We start from the raw sequence: 13616 nt of genomic DNA on the forward strand, positions 1-13616 counted from the left end.
GTTAAAAATCATCTAATTTCAAGAATAATTTATGTTTTTAGAGAATTCGATTTTTCTGTAACACTTGAGATAATTCAAAATGAGAATTATGAAAACAAAAACAATTTATCAAGCAACAAATTTTATTGTAATTTGAAGCCCAAAAGAGTTTTATTTTCTATCTCTTAAGATTTTGTTAAAACATATTTTGCACTTTTTTTTGGTGTTAAAACAGTATTAACACAAACTAAATACAAGTGTTTTAATCATTTAAAATTTTTAATTGCACCAGAATTATTTATGTTTTCACAAATAAAATTATCCGATGAAAACATATCGAACAAAATATTTCACTTTTTGAATATCGTTCCACACTTTTTTCTAATATATATCTAAAATTTTCAATCTATCTTATTTCATTTTGAATTGAAATTTTAAGCTTATTCTTATTGTATTACAAAAAAAGTTAAAAACAAATCTATGTTTTTTTTATCAATGCAATAATTGCTCCACAAATGGGATTAAATTTTTTGTTTTATGAATTTTGTTCCACACAGTTCTTTCAAAGGTTTTTATCGATTTTTCATATTTTTTTATTTAATATTGCACTACAATTTCAGTTTTGAAATTATACGATTGCAGAAAAAGTCTGGAGCAAATCATTGAATTTTTCATAAATGCAAAAATTCTGCACCAAAAGTGAATACATATTCCATTTTATTTTATATTGGCTTAAGATCAATGGAAAATAAAAATATTACTATTGATGATTCAAATAACGCATACAAATGGATTCATAGCATATGCTCGGTTTACTTTGATTTAGATATTGGGCAAACAATCGAGTGGACAATCGGAAAGAGACTTACAAAACAGCAAAAGGCTCAATTGTATATTTATCCTTTCATTGTGAAACTCGCAGTTGAATGATAATTATTATTTCGTATTAAAACCGCTTTTTCTTTTTCTTTTTTAGAAATTCGTTTGCAATACCGGACACCTCGACAATCCGATTGCAAGACAGTGTGCATTTTTTTACTCTTTTTGGTAAATGTGAAGCAAAGGGCAGAGAACAGCATACACGGCTTTATGGAACAAGCCATTTTCGACAAGTGCCAGATGCACACATTAAGAGAGGATTTTATCAGAAAGCACTTGTTATTCTCTCTCATTTGCCACTTTTTTGTTTATTTGACAAAATCATCAGAATAGCCGGTGAAAAATTTCACGGAGAGAGAGCGAACATCGGAAATCAGATTTTTTGTGAAATTTCGAAATGGCCATCTCCATTTATTGATGAATTTTTGCGTCTTCAATTCTTTGACAATACGATTGTTGAGCACTTCCCTCAAAGAGAACGCATTCCATCAGTATTTTTTGACGACTCTTTTCCAATTGAAACAGTAAGATCTGTGCCATTTCCGCAAGATTTGAAGAAAGCATTATTCGTTTGCCGTTCGTTTATTCGCTTATTTAATATTTTACATATTTTATTGAATGTGTCTGAAGATTGACGAAAATGAGGTGCATTTATCTCATCCTACCAATGATTATTTACAATCCAAAGAGCCAAGATGTGTTGACAACAAGAACGTAGAGACTCCCCAGAAACTAAAAAAAGGGATCTTCTCCACTTTTTCGAGACTATTCAGAAAAGAAAAAACAAAGCCTCGCAATCTCCATGAAAAGAATGGAAAGCAATCTTCTCCTCAAACATCCTCAAGCAAGGCATTGGCAGAGAGCGAAAACAAGCAGAATCCGCCTTCACCCCCACCATCCATCGAGCTTCCTCGCCATTCGCAGACTGTGGACAGCCAATCGAGTGCATTGCCTTCTCTTTTCTTTCTTTCTGGCTCAACGCATTCTCATGCAATTTCTTCAAAAGTGAGACATTTACGCACAAGATCGACATCTGTGGGAAACACTACTGCATCTGATGGCAGTGGGAAAAGCACTTCTGAAAGCGCTTCATCATCATCAGCATCAACATGTCAATCATCACCTTCAGATTCTTCTTCTTCCTCGTTGTCATCTTCAATTTCTACTTCTTTGTCTCAAGTGAATAATTCACCCTTGTCTTCCTTTTCTACCACTACAATTGCACCGTCTTTGCTTCTCTCGCACATCACTCGTGTTCCCCTCCCTTCAGTCATTTCGACACACACACAAGACTTCTACAGGCACATCAATCCTTCTTTCTTCTTTCCTTCTTTTTTTGACATTCTCACCAATAATTCTGCCAGCTCTTCACAATCATCGTTACTTCATTCATCATCTCCTTCATCGTCACCTTCATCATCTCCTTCATCATCTCCTTCATCATCTCCTTTATCATCATCTTCTTCTTCTTCTTCATTGCCATCACCTTCTTCCTCGAGCACTCCGCATTTCCTCACGCAAAGTGCCACGTCGCTCGATCTGTTCTCTCTCCTCTCCTCTTTTCTGCCTCATCTGCGCTTTCTGTGGCAGCTGGTTGTCACAAACAAGCCGCTCGTTGTGTTCTCCTCGTCGGCAGCGCTTTGCTCGCGTGTTGTTCTGTCGCTGCTGTGTTTGGCTGCCCCGCTGGCTGTGGAAGGCGAATGGTATCCGTTCTGGGCACTGGGAGAGGAGGAGGACATGGACGAGAGCGAGGACGAGGACGAGGAGGAGGAGGAGGAGGAAGAAGAAGAAAAAGAGGTGGTGGCGGTTGAGGCGAAGGTGGAGGAGGAAGAAAAAGAAGAGAAGGTCAAAGAAGATGAGGGGGGAAATGAGAAAGAAAATGTAAAAATTATTAAAGATAACGATGAAAATATGATCGATGAAATGGATGAAACAGAGAAAGAAAAAGAAAAGACAGGAAAAACAGAAAGCACAAACATATCAGATATTCAGAATCAGCCAGAAGCAGAAAACTCGAAAGAGGAAAATAGAGTTGAAAGAGAAGTTAGTCAGATGAATGGCACTTTCAATGCCGTTCAGGTTTCTGATGCTCAACAAGACACAAAAGAAGAGAAGATTTCTTCTGATTCAATTCAAACAGAAAAATCAAAGCCATCTTTGTCTTCGTCGGATGAAGTGGCACTTCATCTGATGGGAGAGAAAGAAAATGCAGACAAGAAAATCGATGATGCCCAAGAGGACACAACTGGCAGTTCTGAAGAAGAGAAGGAGAATAAGGAAAATCAGGAAAAGAACGAAAAGAATGAGAAAGGTGAGAAAGATGAAGGAATAAAAGAAGAAGAGATAAAAGCTGTTCAGACACCAATGACCAAAAATGATCACAAGAAGAAGAAGAAGAAGAAGAAGAGGCCTCTTCATTCGTCGAGGGAAAACACGTTTCCTCGTTTGTTTGGCACAACATCACTTTTGATAGTCAACATTCTGGAGAAAATGAATGAGAACTTGGCTTCTGTTTCTTCTTCTTCCACTTCTTCACCTTCATCTTCATCATCTTCTCCTTCTCTTTCCTCCTCCTCCTCCTCCTCCTCTTCCTCTTCTTCTTCTTCTTCCTCTTCTTCTTCTTCTCCATCATCTGATCCTTATTCCTTCCTCTTCATCGGCGACTGGCTGAACACTCCTTCTTCTGTCGAGTATTCTCTATTGGACCAACCTCCTTTCATCGTCCCTTCTCAAAAGACTCTTCAAAATTCCTCTTCTTCTTCTTCTGCCTCTTCTTCTCATCCATCAAACAGCTGGATAAATTTGCCAAGTATTTTAAGTGCTTATCTTTCAGAGCCACAGAAGCAGCATGTTGTGTCTGCTCCTCAGCCAATCTATCGGTTTTCTCCTCCTCCTCCTCCTCCTCCTCTTTCTTCTTCATCATCATCTTCTTCTTCCTCTTCTTCCACTTCATCCTCCTCCTCCTCTTCTCCTTCTTTGCCATCTTCACCTTCTTCGTCTCCATCAAATTCACCTCATATTCCATCATCACAAACATCATTTCCGCTTCATCCCATTCCACCTGAGCCTCAACTGACATCTGAGCTTATTCCAACAAAGAAACAGGTTGATGAAACAAACACAGATGAAAATAAAAATTCTTCTGTTGAGATTTCTTCATTTGATTTGTCAACTCCAGCCAAATCTTCATCTCCTTCTTCCTCTTCTTCTTCCTTTTCTTCCACTTCATCATCATCACCTTCTTCTTCTTCTTCTTCTTCTTTATCATCTGCTTTAGACACACCACAGCGCAATTCCATCTTTTCTCTTCTGAATGAAGCCAAAGAAACAAATGCATTTGTTCCATCTGAAGCAGACAGAGAAGAAATAAACAGAAATTTTGATTCACCAAATGTTGATCAGTCTGCTGACGATAATGTGACCTTTTCGAATTCTGATGCTTCTTCTGACTCAAAAAGCAGTTCAAATCAGCAAAATGGAACGGAAGTGCAATCACAAAAAACAAATATTTCGGAGAAAATTTTAAGCGAATCCGAAATTATTGAGGCAAAAACAGAAGAAAAGAAAGAAACAGAACAAGAAACAAATCGCACAAACGAAGCATCTGCTGATGATATTCCATCAACTTCACCAACTGCACCTTCATCTTCCTTCTCTTCCTCTTCTTCTCTTCCCCTCGTCTCTCTCTCTCCTCCTTCAAACCTCGTTCCTGTTCCGCCTCCGCCTCGCAAGCCGCTTGCAGCTCCATTTGCTTTGAAGTATCTTCTTCCTTCTTTTCCTCCTCTTTCTGTTCTTATCCCGCACATCCCATTGAGCTCACTGCATTCCATTCCCTTGTTTCTCTTCTCTCTTTCACACACTTTCTCCTCAGAGCTGAAGAAGGTTTCTTATCCCTCTTCACAATCATCCACGTCATCTTTGCCTTTATTGTCATCTCCATCATCATCATCATCTTCTTCTTCTTCTTCTTCCTCTTCTTCTCTTCCTCAGTTTTCATTCAAATCTTCATTCAATGAAGTCTCTTCGTTTGCTCCTTTCTCCTCACCCACACTCACAACCATCTTTCACAACACAGCTCCCTTTTTCGCTCAGCCAGCAAACGCATCTTCTCCTTCATCCTCTTCTTCTTCCTCTTCTTCATCTTCTCCTCTCTCTTTCTCTTCACCTCATCAATTATCACATTTCACTCCTTCCTCTTCTCCTTCTCTTTCTCCATGTATTTCCTCCCCCTCTTTTCCCTCTCTTCCCTCTCCTCCTCTTCATTCTCTCCATCAGTCATGCTATCCCTGGTGCCAGGGCATCGCCTCCACACAGCAGATGCTCCTTCTCCCAGACATCTCTCTCCTCAACAGCATCAACCGCAGAATGAAGGCAGTCAGCAGAGAATTGCAGCTGTGGAAGCAGAGTCAGCAGCAGAGTCAGCAGCAGAGGAAGGGAAATGAGTTTGTGTTGGTTGACGAGCAGATGCCTTCACCTTCGCCTTCATCTTTGTCTTCGCCTCTGCCTTCTGATGGAAAGAAAGAAGGAAACAGTCAAAGGAATGAAGAGCTGTCCAAACAGAACAATAACAACGAAGCTGCAGCAAACACATCATCAACACCGAAGTTGTCCTCATATTCTGTACCTTCAACTGATTTTTCTCTTTTAGAAGCCACAATCGAGTCAGTTTCTTTGGAAATTCGAAGATCCTTTGAAAAACTCACCACCGCTTTTCTGGAGCCTTTCAATGCGTATTTTGCTTCGTCGCTTCCTGAACAGGTGTGCGAGAAGAGGAAAAGGAGGGAGTATATGAAGAGCAATGGATTGCAGAGAAGGAAGCAAAAAGAATTAGAAAAAGAAAAAGAAAAAAGTAAAATTGATAAGGATGATGCAGTCGAACGTGAAGAGGAAACTGCTTCTTCTTCTGCTTCTTCTGTTTCAACAACAACTTTTGATTCGAATTCTGATGATTATGATGATGATGATATTGACAACAGTGAAGAAGAAAGAGAAGGTGCCAAAGAAGTGAACAGAGCCAAAAAAGGAATAAACAAGCAAGACACAACATATGCTGCATATCCCTTTTCTGAGCCGTCTCCTCTCCTTCCATTTGACAAGCAGGTGTTTCTCTCTTTTCTGTCGCGTCATTCTGATCTTGTGGATGTTCCGTGTGCCTCCAAAGAAGACATGTTAGAGTTGTATTCGCAGTTCATTGACAGCGACAACTTTGCTGGCTGGCTGAAAAGGAGGACAGCTTTGAGGGATGCAGAGATTGAGCTGATGAATGAGCAGAGCAGGATACGATGGCTGATGGATGTGGAGAGGAGGAAGGAGAGAAGGGAGAGAAGGGAGAGGAAAGAGAGGAAAGAAAATAAAAAGAGGAGCACAATGAAGAATGACGAAGATACTGGAAATGATGAAAAGAAAGAGGAGGCTGATTGTGCAAAGAGCAAAGAAAACCAAAAGAGAAAAGAGAGAAAAATCAAAAAGCAGATTAAAGAATTGCAGATAGCACACGACTGGCTGTGTGATCGTGTTCAGAATGAGATGAAGATTAAGCAATTTGAAGAGAAATTGTTGTTGATGAGCAAAGACGATGACGAATCGAAAGCATCGCCAAAAGAAGGAGAAGCAGCTGCTGTTATGACAAGTAGCGTGAATGACTGTTCGGCAACCGCCGGAAAGAGTGATGGTGGTGTGATGGAAAAGCTTAAGAAATTGGGTCTGCTGTTCCGTTCGCCTCTTCAGCAGCTGTCTTCGTTTGGTCCGACACTTCCATATAACTCCTCATCAAGTGGGCCTTTTTCATTTGTGGATTCTGAACAAATGGAGAGAAAACATAAGTTAGTGAAGCTTTTGAATTCAAAGAAAATTGCTTCTGAATTGTTAAGTTTGCCTCGCGTTCCACCACGTTCTTCTCTTATTAGTTGGAATTCAAGAGATGAGTCTATTTCAATTTGGAAAGAGCAAATCAGCATGTTACACAAAGAAATTGAACGATTGAAAAGAATGTTGCATTGCTAATTTTGAATATATATATATTATATTTAAAGATTTTTTGTTTGCATTTTTTTTAAAAGATTAAATTTTCGAAAGACTATCCCTTTTTACAGACTAATTAAAAAATTTATCATGTCAAATTTTCAAATCGATCAAACCCTTTGACTGAATTAATGATCGATTTCTTCTCAATATTTACTCGTTCAGGGCTTGTGCTTTGGTCAACAAATACAGCCCTTAAACAGCAATTAATACCATCTATTAATGCATTAATCCGTACTGTTATTTTGGAAGAAAAAAAAAGCGAACGCTCGTTTATCCATGATCAACATGCCTTGCATTGGACTTTTGCAAATGACTTAGAACTTGTTTTTGTAGCTGTTTACCAGCAATTTCTTGTCTTGCCATATATTGAAGCGCTCCTTAAAGATACTAAGGATGCATTTGTTCGAAGATTAGGCGGTCGATTACCTTCATTTCTTCCATTATTCGATTTCACACAAGATTTTGACGACATCATGACGAAATATGCATCAATGGGATCAGTTTGTGAACTTTTTCACGATGTTTTTATTTATATTTATTTTCTTATGTGAATTATTTAGATTTCCTCAATTTCTTCCTCCATGCAGCCATCTCCTTCTCACAGCCCAACTCCGAAAATTAAATTACGGTCATCAAGCAAAGTGGAAGATTCTTCGCCATCATTAGCTTTGCAAGAAAGCTCACAGGAAGAATTAACAAGTTCTGGTGAAGAGTCTGAGTCGCAATCTGGCAGAAGACGAAGCACAAGAAAAACTCCGTTGGCGCTTCGTTCTCGGACCATCATGCCTTCGGGACCCAAAAAATTTGTGAAAAAAACACCAAGAGATTTTTCTTCATTAACAAAGAAAAATGCAAGAAAGTGGGATGGGCAGGTATCTGCTTCTGATTTAGAGGAGTTTGATCTCGCTAAAAAGTCTGGCTATACACCTTCGGAGGCAGCAATGCGGGAAGCAGAAGAGATGAGAGCAGCACTTCAATCTGGAGATGCAAAGATTGATTTGGACGACTGGCCTCAAGAAGATCTATCAGACACAGATTTGTCTGGCACAGAAGCAACTGATGATGGAGACGAAGAGGCTGATGAGGAGAATGATGATGAAGGCATGGCAGGTGGGCTCGCTGCTGCTGCTCCAAAGAAAAAGAAGAGAACGGGAAGAAAGAAGTCCAAGAAGAAGCAAGCCGAAGAGGCTGCTTCATCTTCTTCATCTAGCTCTTCTTCATCTTCATCTGGCTCTTCACGTAAAAGCACTTCCACAGCACCGAAAAAGAAGCGAGGACTGCTCGGAATGTTTTCCTTTACTGATCAAGTTGTATGCTTTATGTGAAAAAAATGACATTTTGTTATTGATTTCAAAAAAAATTTTTTTTCATGAATTTTCAATTAGATATATTTTCTAAAAGCATTTTTTTAATTTATAATTCAAATTAATAATCCTTTCTCCTCAAATTTATATTCCAACAAACTCATTCAGATAACAAAAGAGTCACTTGATCCGGTGATGACTCGCTTCCATGAAGCATTGATCCACAAAAACGTTGCTGCAGATATAGCGTTGAAGCTTTGCGATTCTGTGTCCACATCCTTGGAAGGGAAAAAAGCAGGAGGAATTCTATCTACTTCTTTGATGTCGATGATCCGCACTTCGATGGAAGAGTCAATTCGTCAAATTTTGACTCCCAAGAAAAACCTCGATGTACTGCACATGCTGAGAAAGCAGAACGAAGAAGAGCACAGCCCATTTGTGATTGTGTTCTGTGGAGTGAATGGCGTTGGAAAGTCAACAAATCTCTCTAAAGTTGCGTTCTGGTTGAAGCAAAATGGAGTTAAGGTGATGATAGCCGCATGTGATACGTTCCGTTCGGGGGCAGTTGAGCAGCTTGCGGTTCATTCGAGAAATCTCGATATATTCTTGTTTGATAGCGGATATGGAAAAGATCCATCGGGTGTGTGCTCAGCAGCTGTCAGTTATGCAAAAGCTAATGGCTATGAGTGCGTGCTTGTTGATACAGCAGGAAGGATGCAAGAGAACGAGCAACTGATGCGCGCGTTGACAAAGTTAATTTACGTGAACAATCCAAATCTTGTTCTGTTTGTAGGAGAAGCACTGGTAGGAAATGATGGAGTTGATCAACTTGTGACATTCAACACAAAGCTGCTTGAGGGATGCCGCGGACAAGGAAAGGCACGCGAAATTGATGGTATTCTTCTTACAAAGTTTGATGCAATTGATGATAAAGTTGGTGCAGCATTATCAATGGTGTATTCTACAGGAATTCCAATATTATTTGTTGGAACAGGACAATTCTATACTGATCTTAAAAGACTTAACGTAACTGCAGTGGTAAATGCTTTATTGAGCTGAAGTTTGAATGGGAGATATATTAATGGCTAATTATTCGAAACTTTATTTCTTGGTGGGTCTTTGATTTTGTTGTGCTTGGTTGTTTTCGTTTCAATTGTTTCATTTCATTTTATTTTTGCATACAAAAATAATTCTCACAACGAGCGGAGAAATTTCGAAAAGAATTTTAGCATTACTATTTTCGAAATGAATAAATTTGTGGATTTTGTTGAACGTACATAAACATGAAAATATTATTTCAAAATCAGGAAGATGAATGTTAATTGCATTGACTATTATTCTTTAAAACAAAATAGTTATCTCAAATTTATAATTTCCGCTTTTAACCCCAAAGGAATTTATCTTTTTGCTTTCTTTCCTTTTTTCAAAATTATATTGGGTGATTATTTCTAAAATGGGACAAAATTCTTGCTTTAATGAAAAAAACTAAGATTTGTTCCAAACTTTTTTCACTTTCATATCATTACAACTCAAACATTCTCATACAAAAATGTTTGGAAAAATTATAAAAATGAGAAATTTATTTGTAAGCTCTGAATGGAACAAAATTCATACAGATATCGCATAAAATACCGGATAAGATCGTTTTCTCAATAATTGCAAGAGGAATAATTCTGATAATTTTCCTCTAAATATATCTCATCAATACAAACTCACGTGACATACAGGACTTTCTTAACAGCTTCATTTGTGCTCAGAAAAAATAATTGTTTTAATCTCGGATAAACTCAAAATCATATTTTTCTTTGATTTGAATTATATATTTTTCTGAGCACAATTGAGGTAATTTTGGAAGTGTTGTTTAACAAATAAATTTGCATTAATGAGATGTATTTTGAGGAAAATTATCAGAATTATTCCTCTTGCAGTTATTGAGAAAACGATCTTGTCCGGTATTTTTTGCGATATCTGTATAACAAAAAAAATTTCTTCCCAAATCATATATTTTTTCGGGGAATGGACAATTTTTTTGTTTTCTTTTGTTTGCAAAAGAATTTTCAAAAAATTGTTTCATGCTCCAAAATTATTGTCTTTCAAATTCATGTTGACATTGAAAGACAGAGAAGGACATTTATGTTTAAAATTGTGTGAGTTATTTATCATATCCCCTTTTTTAATCGAAACCATTAAAATCTGGCTCTCCAGATCACTATTTGAAAAAATAAATACCATCGTTCAGAAACCCGGGAATCTTTCAAAAACCCGGATTTCAAAAATAAATGAAATCTGATTATCTTTTTCAAAAGCGTTTTCAACTAAATATTTATTCACCGTTCTGTATTGGCATTAATTTTACATTCAAATAAAGATCATTTTTCGCAAAAAATTCAATTCGCCTTGTTGAAAAAACCAATTTGATCTTTTGCTTATTTCTCCATAAGAAATCAAAAAAATAAATACCAGCAATTTCGTGAAGAGCTGTTATTGTTCAATGAATTCTGTACAATTGCATTATTTGTTACACATACAAAAAATCAATTTTTATTATCACGTTTATTCAATCACGATCAAATGATAAACCTATATTAATGACTATTGCAAAAGAATGATCGTTTCCTGAGTTGAGAAAGGCACTTTCCACATCTGGAATTAGGCGACTGAAAACAATTTCACAAAAAATATTCGAACTTCGAAAAGATCAATTGATAACAATGAAAGTCGCTGTCGATTCTGGCACAATTTCGAATAGTTCATGGGACAGAGGAATAGCTGGAGAAAAGCAAAAAATCCCTTCCGGAGTGAACGGAAGACCGCCAATTATGATACAAGATTTCATAGAAAAAATCAAGAATCAAGTTATTGTTCTTTTTTCATAATGTTAAACAATTAGAGTAAAGTACGTGCACAAAATGGTTTTTGTTATTTTTTTATCAAGGAAAATGATTATTTTTGTAGTTTTTAGACTGTGGAGCATCTTGGGCAATCATTGCATGACGAAGAAGTGATTAAAATACCAGGTTTAACTTCAGCGAATTAAGCAATTCAAAGAAGCAATGTTTTGAAATTGGCTGTCTCAAAGGAATTGGACAATCCAAAATTATCTTCCCAATCTTTTGATTCTGTGAGAAATTGGTTTGATGAACTTTCACAAATTGTGAATGAGAAAGAAATAGCCGTATCAGCCATCTTAAATTTCGATGAAATTTCACTTCATCAATGTGAGGATCCTTTCAAACAAGTGGGTTTTTCTTAATGAAAAATCGCAAATGTTTAATTTTCAAATAAATCAAAGTGTAAATATTTTGCTTTGGCCTTTGCGACAAGCCGACTTGTTTAAATGGTTTCAACATGACGACCGACATGTGATGTATTTTTTTTATAGATAAGATATATTTTTATTCAATCACAATAAAAAATAAATATTTGAACAATTGATTGTCTGACATTTTTCAAACTTTGAAAAGAATAAACAACGATTGCATTTATTTAAAAAAGCTATAATGAGTTATTTAATGGGTTTTCGACAGATCAACTTGACAAAGATCTGTTCCGATCTGTCTGGATCATTCGGATCTCAAGATCTGACGTATCGTGTCGATAATAAATGTGCGAAATGGATGATGGTTTTGTTTCTGAATTTCCAGCTGAATTAAGAAGCTGCTTATCTTTTTCACAAATGGTTTCTCAAACATTGATTTTCTTTTGAATTCTTTCAAATTAATAAAATTAATGTGTTCATGCAAAGAAAAAAGCGTTTTCAGATAAAATTTTTGAATAAAAAGAAAAAGGATGTTCATTTGTCTCTTTGATATGCACTAAATTCACAAACAACGAAAAATGTTTGTTTTTCAAATTTTTATTTAAAATTTTAAATTCAATGAAAAAATTTGCATAATTTTTAAGATTATTTTCACACCAACAGCACAAAAGAAGAAATTGGTAATATCCATTTTGAAGTTAACAACAACACCCTCTGGAGGCATAGGTCTATTTTGTTCCAGTTTAAAAATATGGGTGAAAATATTTCACTTCAGGCATTTTCATAGCAAAATTATGCACTTTTCAATAACTTTTTGAGATCAAAAAACATAATAAAAATGGGTTCATCTTTTGAAATACTTTTAAAGTCACAAAACATTTTGTTTCAGCATCAATGAAGTTTGTATTCGGATATGACAAATCATTTGATTATGAAATCTGATAAAGTTGATAAAGTTATGAGAGAAGCAATTTTTCTATGCCTTGTGCAAAAAAAGCTTGAAAGTCCGTATTTTTCCCCATATATTTTTAAATATTTATATTTGCATATTATTAATTCTCAAAATTATTGAAAACAAACTGCTGATGGAAAAAGTCGAAATTCTTCCATCAAAAAATAAGAATTTCTAATTTAATTTTCCCCATAATTTTTTCCTTCGGATCTTGAAGAATTAAAAATTCAATTTGTTTTCTTTTTCATGGACAAATAAATAATTTAATGATCCAATTATCGAATAAATTAAGTGTGCAATATTTTAATTTACGGATATTTAGTCACATTTTTTTGTAAATTACATTTCAACAGAATAAGTGCATTTAGGAATTATTCGCTAATTCATAACAAATGCATGTTTCTGTGCATGCAACAGTAATTACATATAAATGAACAAATATGTTGTTGATGCTCATTTGATATAATTGATAAATGGAATATTAACGTTTATTCTTTCAAATAAATTTATGGAACGTTGATTTCAGCAAAAACAATGGAAAGGGAGAATATACTGCAAGTGGAATATTTCTTTTCACAGCCATGATAAACAATGAAATTCATTATGCCATTGAAGAAACTCATTTTCTTAGAAAAACAAAGAATAGCAGAAGATTTGATCAGCGAGTTAGCTGGAGCGGAAGATAGACAGAGCTGATTGAAGCGATGATAAAGGCATGATGTGTTGAGCGAATGTTGACAGGATACAAGAGTTTGGTTATTAAGCTGAGTTTTGATGAAACGTTTGGTTAAGAAAGAGAGGAGAAATTGTGATGTGAATATGTGAAGGTTAGAAAATAAAAGCTGTTGATATGTTTTAAAGGATGATATATTCACGCTTTGCAAGATTGCTTTTTATAATTATTATGATAACGCTTACTGAATGTTTAGGGCAAAAAGGTTGGAAAAAAAAGACAAAAGAAACGGGAGGAGAGAAAAGGAGGAATGGACAAAAAGCAAACTGTGAGGAATGAAGTCCAGAAAAGAATAAACCATATCAAAACAAGTGAGAAAAGAGGAGGACATTCTGGACGAGCATATTCCACATGAAGTAGCAGTGGCAGAATATGCAGATGCGTTCGATGTGAGATCTCGAATGGAGTTAACTTTTGGAAATGACATGAAAGGAGAAGGAGATGAAAAATACAGGAAGGTGTGAGGCCTGTCTGAAAGAGAAAAGG

The 13616-nt window shown here is 36.1% G+C and overlaps 2 protein-coding genes across 2 annotated transcripts; both read left to right on the forward strand.

Moving 5' to 3' along the window:
- Positions 1–720: 720 nt before the first annotated feature.
- On the forward strand, positions 721–6861 carry MONOS_16809 (uncharacterized protein; the record flags this gene model as incomplete). The annotated part of the gene is made up of 3 exons (XM_067869682.1): positions 721–869; positions 956–1427; positions 1489–6861. The coding sequence occupies 3 exons, from the start codon at positions 721–723 to the stop codon at positions 6859–6861; spliced, it is 5994 nt and encodes a 1997-aa protein (XP_067735035.1).
- Positions 6862–7010: 149 nt separating this feature from the next.
- MONOS_10193 (putative Signal recognition particle receptor subunit alpha) lies at positions 7011–9435 on the forward strand (the record flags this gene model as incomplete). Its single annotated transcript, XM_067862615.1, has 3 exons — positions 7011–7382; positions 7443–8192; positions 8355–9435. 3 exons carry the CDS (start codon positions 7011–7013, stop codon positions 9243–9245), a joined length of 2013 nt encoding a protein of 670 aa, XP_067735036.1. The 3' UTR covers positions 9246–9435.
- Positions 9436–13616: the final 4181 nt, after the last annotated feature.

This window comes from Monocercomonoides exilis (genome assembly GCF_001643675.1).
Source record: "Monocercomonoides exilis strain PA203 chromosome Unknown scaffold3-2548433, whole genome shotgun sequence".
Lineage (NCBI taxonomy): Eukaryota > Preaxostyla > Oxymonadida > Polymastigidae > Monocercomonoides > Monocercomonoides exilis.